Source organism: Elgaria multicarinata, chromosome 2, assembly GCF_023053635.1.
Source record: "Elgaria multicarinata webbii isolate HBS135686 ecotype San Diego chromosome 2, rElgMul1.1.pri, whole genome shotgun sequence".
NCBI lineage: Eukaryota > Metazoa > Chordata > Lepidosauria > Squamata > Anguidae > Elgaria > Elgaria multicarinata.
In genome coordinates, this window is record NC_086172.1 from 132,054,967 (window position 1) to 132,073,826 (window position 18,860).

General features: G+C 44.0%; 1 protein-coding gene across 2 annotated transcripts in view; it reads right to left on the reverse strand.

Moving 5' to 3' along the window:
* DISP2 (dispatched RND transporter family member 2) overlaps nt 1-18,860 on the reverse strand; it is a 33,244-nt gene that overhangs the window by 4,996 nt on the left and 9,388 nt on the right. Inside the window, exons 2-6 of one of the 2 annotated variants that reach the window (XM_063117724.1) lie at nt 16,250-16,705; nt 8,232-8,355; nt 6,310-6,422; nt 5,195-5,313; nt 3,823-3,920 (exon numbers count right to left, since the gene is read on the reverse strand). In XM_063117724.1, coding sequence (XP_062973794.1) covers nt 3,823-3,920; nt 5,195-5,313; nt 6,310-6,422; nt 8,232-8,355; nt 16,250-16,705 — 910 coding nt within the window. Of the gene's footprint in view, nt 1-3,822; nt 3,921-5,194; nt 5,314-6,309; nt 6,423-8,231; nt 8,356-16,249; nt 16,786-18,860 lie in introns of those variants that run through there. The other variant, XM_063117725.1, reaches the window with a different exon arrangement.

The following is an 18,860-nucleotide window of genomic DNA, read 5'->3' on the forward strand; positions in this document are numbered from 1 at the left end:
AAGTCAGACTTTTGCCTGCAGAAATCACCATGGATGAAATGTAAAAGGGTAAAAGCCTGTGTCTTCTCCCACCCCCTCTGACACCTTCCCTTTGCCCTGCCTTTCCTGTAGGTTCAAGATACCTTTCCACAGTATATTCTGAATATTAAGGCTTCAAGTTTTGCAGTGCAATCCTATACATGTTTACTCAGAAGTAAGTCCCATTGAGTTCAATGGAACTTACTCCCAGGTGAATATATACAGGATTGCATCCTTAGGCCCTACTTCAGCATAAGTTCCATTAAACTCAGTGTGGCTTTCTTCTGGGGAGACCTGAATAGGGGTGCTGCCAGACAATGCTATCACCCTGCCTCACTCACGGAATTTTACAACGGTCCAAATGTCATCGTCTTTCACTTGCACCCCTCCTGTGTTTTTCCACCACTTCCATCCTTTTTCTTTCCACAAACAATCCATTAAGGAAGATGGAATAGCTGCACAATGTCTTTTGTTAGCGGGTGGTTCATTTGTCCGGCGAGGTGATGTTTGCCCTGTCCTGGACGGGGTTGCACTCTCCCTAAAGGATCGGGTCCGTAGTTTGGGGGTGCTCTTCGATCCAGAACTGTCACTTGAGGCACAGGTGAACTCAGTGGCAAAGAGCACCTTTTATCAGCTTAGGCTGATATACCAACTGCGCCCTTATCTGGACAGTGATAGCCTAGCTACAGTTATCCATGCTCTGATAACCTCTCGTTTGGATTACTGCAAAGCGTTATACGTGGGGCTGCCTTTGAAAACGGTCCGGAAGCTTCAGCTGGTACAAAACAGGGCAGCCCGTTTACTAACAGGGACTGGCTGGCGAGATCACATTACGCCAGTCCTTTTACAACTTCATTGGCTGCCAGTCCAGGTCCGGGCCCGATTCAAAGTGCTGGTATTGACATTTAAAGCCCTAAACGGTTTGGGGCCAGGTTATTTGAAGGAACGCCTCCTCCCATATGTACCTACCCGGACCTTAAGATCATCTACAGGGGCCCTTCTCCGTGAGCCCCTGCCAAAGGAAGTGAGGCAGGTGGCTACTAGGAGGAGGGCTTTCTCCGTTGTGGCACCCCGGTTGTGGAATGAGCTCCCCAGAGAGGTCTGCCTGGCGCCTACACTGTACTCCTTTCGTCGCCAGCTGAAGACCTTTTTATTCACTCAGTATTTTAACACTTAATTTTAACTTAAATTTAAATTATACTGTTTTAACTCTGTATTTTAACCTTATATCAATTTTGCTGCGTGGTTTTATACTGGTTGTGCTTTTTATATTGTATTTTGTATTTGTATTTTTAACTTGTTGGTTGTTTTATGATGATTTTAATTTTTGTGAACCGCCCAGAGAGCTTCGGCTATTGGGCGGTATAAAAATGTAATAAATAAATAAATAAATAAAAATTTTGATTGTTAGCACTAAGAGCCTTATGCTTGCAAGCACCTAGGTTTGCAATGTCTATCAGTTTCTAGGTAGATGAATCAAATAAATCAGTGTTGTTGCCTGATTTTACTCGAGTTCTCCAGAAGTCTCCATCACGCAAGACCAAGCAAAAGGGAGTGGGGGTGGAGGTGGATCTTTTCTCCAGCAACCCTTGGAAGGGTCGCTGGGAAACCACCACTATACTTGGTAAATCCTAATTTGAATGTCTACAGCTGCCTGACCTTTCCATCTAAAGACTGTAACAAAATGGAAATTCCATGGTTTGAACACCAGCCATTCATGCGCACACACACACTCTTTTGCTTTGTTTGCCATCTTGTCTCATGAAGAGTTCTGGAGAACACAAAACCTTGCAGAGTATTTTGTGATCCTTGAGTTAGCCCTAAGAATGGTATTCTGGTGATAGGGATTTTGGAATTGTTCTTTAGGACTTTTTTGGGTGGTGGTGCATTTTGTAATTTCATAATGCAACTCTGAGATTTATTTATTTATTTATTTAAAACATTTATATCCCGCCCTATATCATTAAGATCTCAGGGTGGCGTACAGATAAAAGCATAAGTATAAAACAATAAATATGCACAGTTAAAAACAAACCATGAACCAAGTTAAAACAATATATAATTTAAAAGCAGTAAAAGCAGTTAAAACAGTTAAAACAATGTGCCAGTGAGTTTAACCATCAAAGGCTTTGTTAAAAAGCCATGTTTGTATTTGGCGTCAAAATAAAATCAGTGTTGGTGCCAATCGGGTGTCCAGGGGGAGGGCATTCCACAGTCAGGGTGCCACAGCAGAGAAAGCCCTCTCCCTTGTCCCATCATAGCATATATGTTGCATTGGTGGGATGCGGAGAAGGGCTCATCCAACAGATCTAAGGTCTCTGGCAAGCATATATAAGGAGAGGCACTCTCTCAAGTATCAAGGTCCCAAACCGTTTAGGGCTTTAAACGTCATTACCAACATCTTGAATTCTGACCAGAAGCATATAGGCAGCCAGTGCAGTTCCTTTAAGACCGGTATTATGTGGTCTCTGTAAGATGTACCCGCCAGCAGTCTAGCTGCTGCATTTTGCACTAGCTGCAACTTCCGCATAATCTTCAAGGGCAGCCCCACGTAGAGTGCATTGCAGTAGTCTAATCGGGAAGTTACCAGTGCATGCACTACTATGGCTAGGTTGTCCCTGTCCAGGAAAGGCTGTAGCTGGCAGATCAGCCAAAGCTGACCCTAAGTACTCCATGCCACAGAGTCCACCTGGGCCTCCAGTGACAATGATGGGTCTAGGAGTACTGTTTTCTTACAGATACTCCTTTTTTTTTTTTTTGCCTAGGCGCTCTTGGGTGGCGGTGGGCTATTCTTCATGGGAGGTATTTAAGCAGAAGCTGGGGATAGTCATCTGCCAGAGATGATATACTTGCGAGATTCCTGCACTGATCAGGGGGTTGGACTGGATGACCTTTACGGTATCTTATTACTCTCCGGTTTTAAAGTTTCACCTCCTGTTTTTCAGAGACACATTTCTGCCAGCAAGAAAAATAATTTCTTTTTCTGTCCTCTGTAAATACAGTGTTCCCAGTTGCAATGTTCTAACAGGTTTGTGTGTATGTTTGCATGACTAACAAGCCCCATTCATTTTAATCGGTCTCCTCTAAGTAGGATGAACATTGGATGCAACCCTATTATTTAGAAGTGTTAATTTGGAGCTCCATCAGACGAGCGTTTGATTGCACACTCGTTACTGGGCACTCATGGATGTTCGTGGGTCCCTCTCACGACGTCATCTGACTCCCGCCCCTTCTAGCCTTCTTCGCGAGACAAGAAAACACCCCATTAACTCCAACATAGTTTTTCTGAAGCGAAATGTGCCGCCATTTCCTGCTGTGTGCCGGAGAAGCAGCGTGGTAAGAATGCCCACGTGGTCTTTGTTTACTTCCTCTTCAGCGGGTGAAGGAAAGAGGAAGCTGCCATCCCAGAAGCACGATTCACTTTGCAGCTGGACGTGGGGCTGCACTGCTCCCTGGGTAAGGACTTCGCTGAGTAAAGTTAGCCGAGCGGAGGGGGAGGAACTCTGCGAGAGAAAGTGGAAAGGAAATGCCTTTCCCTTTCTCCGGTTCCCCACCACCACCCCACACTGTTCTTTTCCACTGCCAAGGGCGATGGTTAATGAATGTTAAATTCACCTCATACTTCCTCTTTCTTCTCGGTGATTGTCATCCATGTGAAGGAAGAGGAGATATTATGGAACAGCAGCTGGAGGAAAAGTGACGGTAGGGAAACATGATTCTCCCCCTCCCTCCGTTTGATGATCCCCTTGAATTTAAGCAATTCAGGGAAATGAGTGTGTGCTTATTCCCTGCAGCGCTACAAACCTTATCTTGTTCCATTTGACACATGGACTGTATTGCTTGCAAGTTCCATAAGCTCCCAGCAGTCGTGGACATAAATACCAGCTGAGAATAATTCTCCCCTAAAGGCAAACAAATGTACAAGGAATAAAAGTGAAGATCTCTGACAAACTCTTTAGAACGATGACTGTATGCGAAGGAAAAATAGCAATGCCGTAGGCTGCTTCTATTGTCCTTGTGGAAGTCCCATTTGAAAAGAAGTAACTGTAGAAATATTGTCCTGTCTGCTAAGCTACCTTTCTCACTTAATCTTAGGCTACATCCCAGTTACCACGTCATTTACCAGGAGGCAGACAGACAGGGTTGCTAGAGTAGCCAAAAACCCCAACAACAACCTCATCACTACCACATTTTAAAAAAAATCCCTCCCCAAACTGAAAAATGGTTAGAAGAATTGCTGGACCTCACCACCAAAGAAAATAGTTTTCAACAGAGTCAATGCTTCTAGAAAATGTGATATGCTCTGCTTAATATGATATTCCTTCTTGGAGGCCTATGAGTCATAGCTGCTGCATAGACTGGACAGAGAATGGTGCTCCTTCCATTGTTAAATCAATTATGATTTTTATAACTGGTGTCCTTGACTAAGGTTTAATCCTTGCTCTAGCCAGCAGGAAGGGTGGCTATAATAGGCATGGGAATATGGGGGAACACTTTGAATGCAACAGTTTCGCTGGTATGGTTGTGCAACATCATTTCTTTGCGACCTCCACAATGGCTCCTTTGGATCCATTTTTGTAACTTTTAAAAAGCAATAAATAAGAAACAACAATTATTGTTATTTCTATGAGTCTCATCGGTAAAACCAGGCTCAAGACTTATGCAATTCAAGCTGCAATCTAAGTCAAAAGAATCGACCTAGTTTGAAACAGAATTGTGCAAGTTAATTCTTCTTGATCAGGGTTTTTGAGGCTGTGGAATAAGAAGCAGCTCCAAACCCTGAAACAAATCTCCCCCTGCCCACAAACTCTCACTTTGCTTCCTTGCTTGAAAAAAAGAAAGAAAATAAAATGATTCACCTATCTATTTTCAGATTAAAGTTGTTTTATGAACACTGAAAGCTGTTGGCTATTGCATGGATAGCTTAAGTTTTAGCTTATTAATTTGTTTTTAACAGTGTGTATTTATTGTCTTATATTGTTTGTATGATTTTATCTGTATGCCGCCCTGAGACCCTTGTGATATAGGGTGGGATACAAATGTTTTAATAAATAAATAAAAATATATGAAACTACAGTGAGCATGTTTGTTGGATTTTGAAGCAACTGCGTATTGAGAAAACTACTACATTCCTTCCTCTTTACATTCTGGAGGCTTAATCGGAAACCACACTTACCTGGGGGACCACAGAAGAATCCATCCTTCTCAAAGTCTGGCTCCACCATCCTCCTTATTCTCACGTCTCGATCTCCTTGTACAGATCTCTGCCCTCGGTTCATGCTCATGTCGCCATAGCTGAAAATAATAATAATATCCTTTATGAAGCTCCTGGACTGTGTTTCTTTCTGCAGCTCAAACTGGCTGGCATGCTTTTATGATACTGATCTGCAAGAAGGGTCTCTTAGTCCTAACCTCTCTTGCCCTTACCATCTCTCTGAGACTCGGATCAAAGGACCAAACTAGACATTTCCTTAATCATAGCATGCAGTATTTATTTATTTATTTATTTATTGCATTTTTATACCGCCCAACAGCTGAAGCTCCCTGGGCGGTTCACAAAAACTAAAACCATTCAAAGTATAAAACAAACAATATAAAAACATGAATGATATAAAATACACATTAAAATTGATTAAAAACATACCATACATGATTAAAACATCTTTAAAACAGTATGCCCAATAGTCAAGGATAATGGAAGTTGTAGTTCAACAAACATCCAGAGGGCCACAGGTTCAATAAACAACCAGGAGGATCAAAAAGGGTTCGCCAACCCTGCTGGAGACCAGCATTCCCAAACCTGGTATCCTCCATATGTTTTGGACTACAACCCCCAGCCTGCTCAGCAGTGCCGCCTCTCTTCTGCAACACTCTCTCACATGTGGCTCAAGAGGTAAAAGATGTGGCAAACTTGAAATGCTTCTTGAAAACGCATTTGTTCACTTAGGATTTTTCTGACTTCTAATCAATCACTGCTCCATTTTACTGCATTTATTCCGGTGTTCTTAAGGTGTTTATTAGAATCATAGAATCATAGAACAGAGGTGGAAGGGGACTCAAAGGCCATCGAGTCCAACCCCCTGCTCAATGCAGGAATCCACCTGTTTAATACTTTTTTATATTGTATGTGTCTTTATGTAAATTGCTTGGGAAATCCTGGGATGTCAAGCAGCATAGAAGCAGCTTAGACAAGCAAACAATTTTGCAATGAAACAATCCCATTGTGGGAGTCTGAGATATGTCATCCATTTCCCCGTTCCTGGAGAGAGAGAAAAACATTATTTTTTTAACCTGTTGTCAGTGTAAGGTGAAAGAGAGAGAGTCTTTTTGAAGCCTGTCTGGCTTTTCATGTTCTTCCAGACAGTGAGCTTTCTGCCAATGTCAGTGTCTCGTGGCTCAAAGCCCTAAAAGAAAAGGAAACATTTTGAGAAGATAAACTTGAGCATTAAAAATAAATAAATTACCACACCTTACCAGCTAGGGGCATGTCTACACGAGGGATTATCCCAGGGATCGCCCTGAAATCATCCCTGTGCTTCCACATGACGCACAGGGGATCCTGGGGGTAGGAAGGGATGAACAATCCCTTTCCCCAGGATAGCTGGAACGTCTTTAATCCCGACTTTGGGATCGTCCCAAGACTGCGGGACATGTGGACAGCCATCCTGGTTTCTTCCTGGCTCCTTGTGAGTAAACGCAAGGAGCTGGGAACCAGGCATGGAGCACGGAGGGGGGAGGGGGATTTTATTTATTTTTTAAATCTGCCTGGATCGCTGGAGCGCTCATTTTCAATTAAAAAGCAAAAAGGCAGGTGCAACGTCCCCTTCCTCCCTCCCGGGACATCACACACCACGTGTGGACTGATGGGAGGATCTCGTGACCCTAAATCGCGAGATCCTCCCCCTCCCTCCTGGAATGCCAGGATGTCTAGACATGGCCTAGGTATATGTTCGTGTGAGGCCTGTCTTTTTGAAATATATATTGCACAGGAGGGAAACCTTCCTGTAGCTGCCTTGAGTGCCATTTTTTGGTATCAAGACTGGGCACAAATCAAATAAACTTCTTGTCCACAGGTCTAATTCCGCCCACAGAGACATCCTGGGTTCCTCCATAGGGCAGGGCTCCACCTCCAAGCTTCTTCCCCTGGAGGAATCCCTATATTGTTACCAGCGATTACAGATCAGTGCAGTGGGGGGATGCAGATGAGCGGGAGATGTGCTCTGGCCTTCCACAATGGAGAAACCTGGCATGCAACAGAATGGAGTTCTGGGCGATGTGCCAGACATATGATCCGTCCGCCAAGAACCAAATAATGTTGGGATATGACCCCACCCCCTGATGTCATTTGTTCCATGGGTGTGTGTGTGTGGGTTATCTGCCCCAACCCAAAAAAAATTAGTTGCCCATCACTGATGTACAAGTTTAAGATCCCAAGGTAATGAAAATGGGATAATCAGAATTCATGCAGAATAAGCCCAAATAGCTCTGCCTCATTTTAATAAGGATTTTCAATGGGTCTTTAGAGGTTCCCATAAACATCAACGGGACAAGTCCAAATTCATTCCTTTTGTATCACTACATCTGCTCCTGTGCAGGCTGTACGCCCATTCATTTCAATGGGTGTTATGCAGGAGAAGTTCCAGCACATTGTGCCCAATATGTGTAGACTGGGTCTATTCTCCGTATACTAGGGAACCCCTTAATTTACTTCAGGACTTATTATTTGATCATATTATTTAATGAATTGGTCATATTTAATGAATTTTGAAAAACTGCAAGAGTAGAGTGTTGTTGTTTTTAACTTTTGATGTTCTCTTAATATTTTTCATGCCTATTTTATTGGCATTGTGCAGGAGAAGAAATCACACTGGGCATCTACAAGTATTTGTCAAAGTGAGAGCGTGACATTATTTATTTATGGCACAATTCTATGCATCTTTAGACAGGGGGAAAAGTCCTAGAGCTCCCAGTATTCCTCAGCCAATACGTCTAGATGGGGGAATGCTGGGAGTTGTAGGATTCCCCCCCCCTTTTCTAAACATGCAGAGGACAGCACCTATAGAGATTTGAAAAATGCAATAATAGGGTCAGTTCTTTACCAGTCTGCAAAGACTTGCCCTGTCATGGGATACCTACCCAGTGGGAAGATGATAGAAACCCTTTACAATCAAGAATGACATATATCCAGATCCATCTGATCTGCAGGCACTTACCATCAAGGGCTCAGAAAAATCGGGCAAATTTCCTACTAACAGGCTCACCAATGTACAGACCAGCACTGTCAACGAACAGAGCACTAATACAGCAACCGGCCACTCCGCAATCACTTGGGACAAACTGGAAAGAAGGAAGAGAAATAACAGGCCACTGCTATTCATTTCCTTTTCTTCCTTTTAAAAAAATATCCGTTTCTGATTTTGTTATCAGACATGCTAGGCAAAATCAATACAGGGAATAGAGCTGCTTTCTTTTAATGTTGCCAGTTCAAAAAGGGGGATGAATGCTGGGATACGCCAAACTACCCTTCCCCAACTTGGCGCCTTCCAAATGAGTGGAACTACAAGCCCCATCATCTCGCCACACTGGCTGGGGATGATGGGGGCTGTAGTCCCAACTCATCGGGAGGATGCCAGGTTGGGAAAGGCTGCACCAGACTATCAAAGAAAACACGGCTTATGACCGGTCACTTAGGGACAAAACAGAAGTGCCCTGAGATTAGGTTCATTCAACTTTCAGGGGAGGGCAGGATTTTGATGGGAGCACTGGTGCTGGAGAAGGGGTGTTGTTTAACCCTTTATACTGTTCTCTTGGCTGAAATCTCTCTCCACCTCCTCCCACGGCTCTCCAGGAAACAGCTATCAATTTTTCTGGGGAAGGCGGGAGGAGAGACTTGGGTAGAATCCAATGGGACTCTTACTCCTCCAACAGTTCTCTTGTGCCCCATTGATTCTGTTCTGGAAACAATAGGTCCTGCTGATTCCATTGTGGGAGCGGGACCCACTGCTTGCACAAGAGCAATTTAGCGCTTTCCAAAAGAAGCCCTGAAAGGAATGGAAACACTTGTTTCTCGATTGGGACAGGCCAGCGAAGCTCCCTTACGCGAGCTCTGCCAACCTGCCCCTATTCCAGAAATATTCCTGGTTGCCCCAGAAGCGTGAAATCTTCCTTCCGCAAGTAGTGGCTCCCGCTTGTGGACAGGAGTTGGCAGGGCGCAAAGGAATTGGCGGAGGTGTAGCACCCCATTGGGTTTAATCCCTTGTGCACACAGCATAGCATGATGAGAATGAATTCATGCAGGATCACCCTTTCCCTTCTGTGAACTGGAGAATCAGAATCACTTTTTACCAGCAGGACTAATAACACCTTTGAAGGTGATTTCAATTGGGAAAATGTCACAGAAAGAAAAGGTTAACTTCTCCTTCCCCAGTGCGCCCCTGATCTAATGAAAACAGGAGGTGGGAACCCATCCATGTACCTCATTCACCCCATTCACTGAAGTTGGGAGCCTTGATTACAGTTCTCCTGTGCCTTATCTGTTTTTGATCCTCATACACACTATTCCTGGGATAAGCATGGGAGATTCCTCAGTACCCACTGTGAAGAAACATTTGCCTTCAACTTTGACATCTGGGGTTATCCTAATCAATAAATAAACGCCGCTGAAAGCTAAGGGCCAGCCCTACCATAAGACAAATTGAGGAGGGCACTTCAGGCAGGAGATTTTGGGTGTCATGAAAGGGCAGCAAAATGTCTTGGGTCAGCAGCCCTGCAAGAGTTCTACTCTTCTACCTGACTTGCCAGTTTTAATACACAGGGAGATGTGTATACAACTGAAATAATGTTCCAGGATGCAGCTAGGACTCATAGGGATGTAGCGGCAGCATTTTTTGGTTTGCAGGGCCAGTGTTGTCATCTGCTGTTCCTCTCAGAGGCCCGTTTCTTTTCACTTCACTGCAATTCTCATAGCCAGGGAGACATTAATTGTCTCCCCTGCAACATTATATTCCCTGTTGTAATGCAAAGTATTTGGGGGTTGGGGTTGGTCTTGAATGGGCCGTTTAAGACTCATTAACTTTACAAAAGACCTGCTCCTGCTGGAGATGAAAACTGCTGGCACTGGTTTATTGATCTAGATCAACACAGTTGCCTGCATTCTTGGATTTTCTTTGGGGGCGTGGCTAGAGGGACTGTCATGATGAGCCTCTGCACTTCAATATTCTCCACTACAACACTTGTAGTACAGTCTCAGGAGGGCTCTACTATATGATTTTTCTGAAGTAGAAATCAGCTGTTAGTGACCACTTCCATACATGTTGGTGTCTGATGATTGGGGAATGGGCGAAGGGCTGTACCATATGGTGTGTTTCCCCTCTGAAATGTAGATAGGTTCTTAGCACAGTCTTTCCACCTTCTGTTGAAATTCCCCATAAACATGTTATTTATATTATTCTGCATCTGACAGACCAGCAGCTTGGTAGCAGATCTCTTGCTGAGGCAAATAAACACTGTCATCATTTGGCCGATGAAGAAGCTGAAGCCTGCAGAAGTCAAGACATGTGACCAGTATCACACAGTGAGTCAGGATGTTTGACCCAGCATGTTCAGCGGGGATAATGATCTTCTGGATCAGAATGTCTCTACTAGCCTCAGACTCAAGATGCTTCACACATTACATTAGAGGTATGCACACATTAAAAGGTTTAGCATATACCAAGCCTAAATGCAACCGAAGGTACAAAAACACTCTTAAAGGAAAATGTAGATTATCACTGGGCTTAAAAAAGAAAGAAAAAGAAGTAAGATACCTAGGGTTTAAGCACACACACAAAAAGGAAAAAGGGAAAAAAAGATTTCAAAGAAATGCATGCATTCAACTATGACATGTTATATAAACACCACATAAAATTGGTAGATCAATGGTCCAAATTGAGAAGTTATATTGACTAATTATCTATTATACGGTGTATGCATATTTATTTATTTACTTATTTACATTTATATACCGCCCCATAGCCGGTAAATGCCTGGGAAAAGAGAAAGGTCTTGACCTGGCGCCGAAAAGATAACAATGTTGGTTTGTGTGATTTCTTATAAGCACCCTCTATTTCTGCTTTTAATTTTTGCTGATTCTTGTAGTTTCCTTTTGTAGTTTTGTTTTTATTCTCCCCCCTCCCAGTTTACAATACAGTTTCATCTAGATGGCAGCCAGCTATGTGCTCCCCACCCCCACCCAATGTACCTCTATGCTGTTCCCGATCCCTGATGCATGTGTTTGTGGTACATCTGTGATGGGGAGAAAGGATACATGGCTTGCTCACAAGTTCTGGTGTAGATAAACAGGTATATGCTAAATTTTTAACATGCAAAATAGTGCAACGTGCCAACCATGCAAAGTAATGCAATGCATGTGCAAGACAATGCCGTACGCAAAACCAACACCCAGTTCTAGTGAAATGTGTGAAACGGCTCTTGCACTCCAATCCTAAACACATTTACTTCCAAGTAAACATGCCTACGTTTGCTCTGCGTGTGCCATGGGGCCATATCCCATGTTAGTCCTACGTAGAGTAGACCCATTGGAACGCATTCATTTGAATGGGCTTACTCAATGTAGGACTAATGTTGAATATTACTGCATAACTCAGATCAAAAGGGCAGCAGCTGAACAAACCAAAACCACTACCTGAGAAAATAGCTCTCCCGGCGCCTAGCTATTCATGAAAGCATCTTTTGCAAAGCGGGGCGGCAGCAGAGTGGGGGAGGGGAGCCCAAACAGATGGGAGCCCCTTAATGAGGAGCTGTGAACCTAGCAATGTAGCTGCAACTCTTTGCCTGCCTGGGATGTCACCAAGAATAATACATTGGCTCATTCCTAATAGCAGGGTGTGAGAAGAAGGAAAAACGATAATAGGGTACAAGGACAGGAAGCGATTGATCTCAACCTACCTCTTTGGCATCCTGAATACTTTGTCATGTCTGTAGGGAGAAAGATATTCATTGGCTTATTAATTTCATGCCAAGCTGAGTTCTCTGTTAATGAGAGTATTAACCCTTCCGGGCAGGCAAAGAACGGAATCAAAGCTTTGTGATTCAGCAGTGGCTGCAGAGCCCTGGACTACCTTTGTCGTTTACTGGGTTTCAATGCCAGCTTGGTTCATCTCACCAACAGCTGAACGTCTAATGCAGGGTGGGGCAGATTTCAGCCTTGAGGGATTTGTTTCATCTTTTACTCGATCCCCAAGATCCACCAACGGAGGCTGGTGCAAGAAACATAGACTTAGGGCACAATCCTATGCATGTTTAGACAGAAAAAGGTCCTGCATCTCCCAGCATTCCCCATGCCCTCCACATAGCAATGCATTGCAGAGCCCTTACAGAAATATAGCTCTTGACATAGGAGAAGGGCTTAATGGGAGCAGGGATCAATGGTAGCAGAATTATGCATGCAGAGCAGAGCGTACGGGAGGGAGAGCAAAGCATGTAGTGAGGGAATGGGATTATCCCCTTTGATCTTAACTCTTGCTGTTGAATTTTAAAGAAATCATGCTAAGTATGACTGGCGACATAGAAATCCTTTAAAATAAATAAATAGCAACCTGCCAGATTCAATATTTTTACACATTTTAAAACATACACACAACAACACTCAAATCCAATAGTATCCAAAGCTGCAAATGCTGAAGCCAATATTCAAATTAAAGGAATGCACCATGTACATTGATGGTGCTATATAAATAAATAATAATAAATAATAATAATAGTATTACTGATGACATAGAAATATGTGAAAATACATAAATCTCAGATTCAGGGCTTAATTGTATGCTCATGATTTGGTCACTCTTGGAAGTTTGCAGGTCCTTTACACGATGCAGTCAACCTCCAGGGTATCTCCCACACTTTTTGAGCTTTATCTCACTTTAAAAAAATTTGGGGAAAATCTGAAAGAAGACTTCAAAGTGCAATTCTTTCCTGTTAAATTCTGGAGTTGCAATATAACCACGCCACCATCTAGTGGCTGTAAAATGAAACATATAGAAAGGTATTCCCCAACTCAAAGCACGTGCCCATTCATGTAAAAGAACCGATCTTATTCCCGCAAAGAATCATGGCATTCAAATCCAGAAGTATCGAAAGCTGAGAATGCTGAAAACAAAATTCAAATTAAGTAACTACCAACTGGAATTTTGGCAAGCAAATTTTAATTAGGAGAATTTATTTAAGAATAACCAGCAGACACACATGCGCGCGTGTGCACACACACACACACACACACACACACACACACACACACACACACCAAAATTAATTTCAGTTCTGTCTAAAACAAAATCCTGTTGCTTGTACAACTGGAAAAAAGAGCTCTAATAGGCCTACATTTTACCCAACTTTTGAAAGACCTGTGTGAATCTTTAGGAGTTTGTTTTTGCCTCTAAAACTTTATGAAAATTTAATTGTTAAACTAAAATGCACAGGGATATTTTTGGAGGGAAAACAGATGAAGGGCAAAATGGAAAAGCAGTTCACAAGGGACGGATGCCTAGATTTATAATACAGACATGACGTCTTCATGGAGATTTAGGGGTAGGCTGAACTCCCAAGAGTGCATTAATGTCTTAGAAGTAATACAGCAAACATCCTTTAGGCTGGCCTGAAGCCAGAATGAGGCTCATTACATTTCAGCCAGTCAAGCAGTTTTAGGATCAAAATAAAGTAACTATTGTCCCTTATATATGTGCCTATGGGAAATGAATAATACGGGAAGAGTTAAAATAAATGAGACGGAGGTGTGTCCATAAATCCACTGGCATCCCCTGGGCCATTTCAAATCTTACATCAGGAGAGCAGAGCTTCAGTACTGGGGTCCCAATGCGCCACCTCCCCCCCCCGGGGTTTCCCAGACACCCCCCCCCCTTCCCCTTCCCCTTCTCCTGGCCCAGCATTATAGCCTGGCGGTTCTCCAGCTTTTGTGCCATTCCCCATTCCAAAAGCTTGAAATGTCTCTCCTGAGGCTTAATTATGGGCAGTAATGAAGCTAAAATATGTTGGCATTTTGGGCCCATCCCTTTTGCTTTCGGACCCCGCCCACCATTGGAATGTGGCTCCCAAGAGCTCCTCCAAAACAGAATTTGGCCCCTGGATTGAGAGATCTTCAACGCCCTTCCCTTATAGGCTGAACACTCAGATTTGCCACTGAACGTATACCTAAGAGCAGGGCCGGCACTACCATTAGGCCAACTAGGCAGCTGCCTAGGGCGCAGACCTCAGAGGGGCGCAGTACTGCCCTTTAAGGGTCACAGTTTTATACAAATTCACTGTTTTAAGAAAAAAACATAATAAAAGGAAAATATAATAGTTCAGAAACTCTTATTGAACAGCTGAATCGAAGTTGGCAGTTTTGGTGTGTGTGGGGGGAGTGCAAGTAGCTCTCCTTGCCCAAGAGGGAGCCATAACCCATCTTGGTTTCCTAATGGACACGGGATATCTGTGTTGTATTCTTATTTTTAGGTGTGCCTTCTGCACTTAACGCAGCTTAAGAACAAAGGAAGCTGCCTCATCCCAGGTCAAACCGTCCATCTAGCCCAGAAACGTCTCCTCAGACTGGCGACAGAAACACCTGCTGCCTAATCTTTTTCTACCTGGAGATATTGTGCGATTGAACCTGGGGCATTCTGCATGCCGAGGAGGTGCTCGAACGCTGAGCGTATACGCCAAGAAGCAAAACACGCAGAGAGGCCTTCTGAGGCATGGGGAGTTGGCCCTTTCGGCATCACCAAAGAAGAGGAAAAGTATCGCCAGAAAAAGAGGACAAAAGAGGGCACAAATTTGAATACAATTTTCATGTGCTAATATATATATCGATATGCAAATTTAGAAATAATTACTATAATTTAAATAGTGATGTCATGCATCTCACTGCAGTGGGGAATCATAGAATCATAGAATAGTAGAGTTGGAAGGGGCCTATAAGTCCACTGAGTCCAACCCCCTGCTCAATGCAGGAATCCACCCTAAAGCATCCCTGACAGATTGTTGTCCAGCTGCCTCTTGAAGGCCTCTAGTGTGGGAGAGGCCACAACCTCCCTAGGTAACTGATTCCACCGTCGCACTGCTCTAACAGTCAGGAAGTTTTTCCTGATGTCCAGCTGGAATCTGCTTTCCTTTAACTTGAGCCCGTTATTCCGTGTCCTGCACTCTGGGATGATCGAGAAGAGATCCTGGCCCTCCTCTGTGTGACAACCTTTTAAGTATTTGAAGAGTGCTATCTTGACCAGGCAACCTGTGGGAGTCTGCTGTCCAGGTGTCTACTGCAACTGGGCAATTTCAAGGCCCCTGCTGCCCTCCCTTCTTATGGCTCTTTATCTTTAAGCCAGATCGGGAATGGACAGCCCTTCAAACAGGGGATGCCTTCCAACAGAGGGCAGCCCCCGGAAACCACATTTATTCCAGTCTGCATAAGTTGCTTTAAAAAGCCCATTAGCTGCTGCTCCTGCTCTGTGTGTCCATGTATATGGCCGCATATATTTATTTGTGAATTGTACGTTCGTGCTTTAATCCATTACATTTTCATATCGCCATGAACTGAAGCTCTCTGGGCAGTTCGCAACAATTAAAATCATTAAATACAAGACAATAAAATGCAGCCGATCAAATACAATGTAAAACTACAATATTAAAATAAAAATAATAACCAAGCAGAAGTGCAAAAACATTTAATATAATAAAGATTTGAAACAAACTGAAAAACTAAAGTGCCTGAGAGAATAAAAAGGTCTTAAGGCAAAATCCTATGCATGTTTAGACAGGAAAAAGTCCTACTGCTCCCAGCATGCCTCAGCCAACTGGAGCATGCTGGGAGCTGTAGGACTTTTTTTCTATCTAAACATGCATAGGATTGCACCCTCAATTAATCAATTAAAATAGAGGAGAGTCCTCTGTCAAGTATGATACATGGTCACCATAGGGGTGGGCAACGCATGCCCTGCGGTTCGCGTGTGGCCTCCTGGCTGATTTTGCATTCCTCTGCCTCCGCTGCCAAATTTGCTGCTATAGGGTGTGTAGAGTGAGGGGCGTGGTTAGTTCTGGGGACAGGGCAATGCACCCCCAACTACTAGAGGTTTTCCTCCCTTGCCATAGAGTAACCTCACTCCACAGAGCAGGCTAGGAGGACATCTCTCTGTCCCTCGCTGAAGGAGACCCGATGGACCCCGCAGCAAAGATTTGTTCTTACCTGACCGTTACGACATGATGTTGCACCGGCCGTAGCTGCTGCTGGTGGTCATGTGACCACTGTTTCCATCGGCTTTCTGCAGTCTCGTGGCGGGGAGTTGAGGATGAATCCCCGCTGGAGTGATGGGAACACAAAGTCGCTCTCTCCCCGTGCCCCGGCAGAGGGGGCAAGGCGTAGCTGCTTTGGGTTTCCTGCTGGTTGCATTGATAGTAGAGGTGAGGTTGGAAGCAGTCCTGGGAGCCCAATGGCACCTGGCCATTGGATCGGGTGGAGATGGGCGCATGCCGGTGGCTGGATGAGGGCTGGTGGTACCTCCCTGAGCTGGGAGAAGCCTCGATGGGGCAATGGTGGACTGGGCATCTCTTTCCCCATGGAACTGCATTGGGGCTGGGCTCCGTCTTCCTGATTTCTGGCACAGTAACGCAGGCCTGACAAAGCTCTGAGTTTACCTTCTCCCTGTAAGCAGAAATGTCCTTACTTTTATTCATTCTGTTTTTATCCAATCTGCTGCTCACCACTCCAAAATCTTGGATGTGGAGCAGTATACCAATATGGCAAATAAATAAGTAAATAAATTTCGTTTTGTTTCTACCCTGCTTTTCTACATATAATGAACATAAAGAGACACACATATAAGCAATCATCATCATCATCATAAAAAGAAAGATCACTATAGAAACAGACAGTAGAAATAGACAATAAAATGTGAAGGGTGCAATGCTATAACCTGGAGAAAGTCCCATTGAACTCAATAGTGCTTACTTTGGAGTAGTAGACATGTATGGGATAGCACTGTCAGATTGTAGCCCTTTTCCTACTGACCTGGGAGGAAATCCCTTTAACTCAGTGGGACTTTCTTCTGAGACACATATAGCATAGTACCGTAAAAACAGCAACGACAAAACTGAAATGCTATAAAATATTTTAAAAACAGCAGAAAGAGAATCGCTCGAATGTCTGCCTGATAGAAAAGATTTTGCAGTGGGGAAAGTGGGAGCCTGCTGAGTTTCCCTGCAGAGGGTATTTGACAGTTGTCACACCCAGGGAAGGCTGGTGGCTCTGACATCACTGGAGGGCGAATCTACTCTGGGTTTCAGTCAGAGCCAGTGTAAAGGAGCTACCCAAGGTGCTGAACCTTGGAAAGCTCCTTTAGAGTTCTGACTGGGTTTGACCTCCCACCGCGGATTCCTTGTGCAGCCAGCAGCCAGACTGAGCGCCGAATCTTCCTTCAGTATCAGCCGTGCGGCAGCATTCTCAACCGTGCCTGAGGGCAGCAGGCTGGCTTAGGGGCAATAGGGCTGCCCACGTGGCACACACAGATCTCTCTTCCAACAGGCTGCCACTCCTCCTCCTGCACCTGCTGCCCAGGGACACCCTCTCACTCTGCCTCATAGCCCATTTCTTTGAAGAAAGGTCATACAGTAGTTCCCCTGTCCTTTAGGTTGCCCTTCACCACAGCATGACCTGAATCTTAACAGAAACCCCAAGCAGCCAATTATTTTGATTTCAACCCGTCATGAGGGTTTGGGGTAGCCAAAAGCCATAAACTTGCAAGGATCCAGGAAGCTAGATTTTTGAACTGAGAAAAATAAAGGACCTAAATAGCTCAATATATTTATTTTTCATGTGGCCAAACAAACCAGCAAAACTATCTTCAGGCCTTCCTTTGCCTCATTACACCCAAGGAGGAGACCCCAGCAAGATTAGTGGATTTTTAATTTATTTTTGCTTTCTGATGGAAGATGTGCTATGTCAGCATTCAATATATATATATATATATATATATATATATATATATATATAAAATGCTGTGAGGCAGCGATGGGTAATTTATTTCTGCCAGTGTCTCATTTTTCATCTGCTGGTCAACCGCACATGCCCTTTGAATCTATCTCATGCTGACCTTCAAATCCAATGACAAGCACATCATTTTTATGCGCAATAACGACATGGGCCTTAATTATTGTTCCAGCTATTGGCCAATTGCAAACCTCCATGTTTTAGGGCAAGATGCTTGAACGGGTGGTGGCAGATCAAGTCCAGTCTTGGACGACAGCAATTATCTAGATTCATTTCAATCTGGCTTCTGTCCCTGCTTTGGACATGAAGCAGCTTTGGTCAGCCTGATAGATGATGGATGAGCCATGCTGGGAGAACAACAGAGACAGTGTGACTCTGCTAATTCTTCTGGACCTCTCAGCAGCTTTTGATACCATCGGCTACAGCATCCTTCTGGAAGGTCTGCTGGTTCTGGGGATTGGTAAAGGGAGACTGGGGGTTGCCAAACTCCCTGCAGTGTAGGCAGGAATACGCAACTACTTTGGTAGATTGCCGCCACCCCTTTACATCTACCTCAGTCTCTCAGACCTTTCAGGACAGACTTGAGATACTAAAATCAGGGTTCAAGCCAACATGTTCTATTTCCAGCTCCCAATCTTGAAGTGTTACATGGTAGCCATGAACCCAGCAGAAGGTGCTGAATTTGGTACTCAGGTTTACCTGGAAGAAGCTTTAGACACACAGCTTTAGAGAACGATATGAAGTTTATTTGGGTAGGGGAAAGGGAAGAAAGACAAACAAAGATCAAAGAGAATCTTTTGAATAATACGCC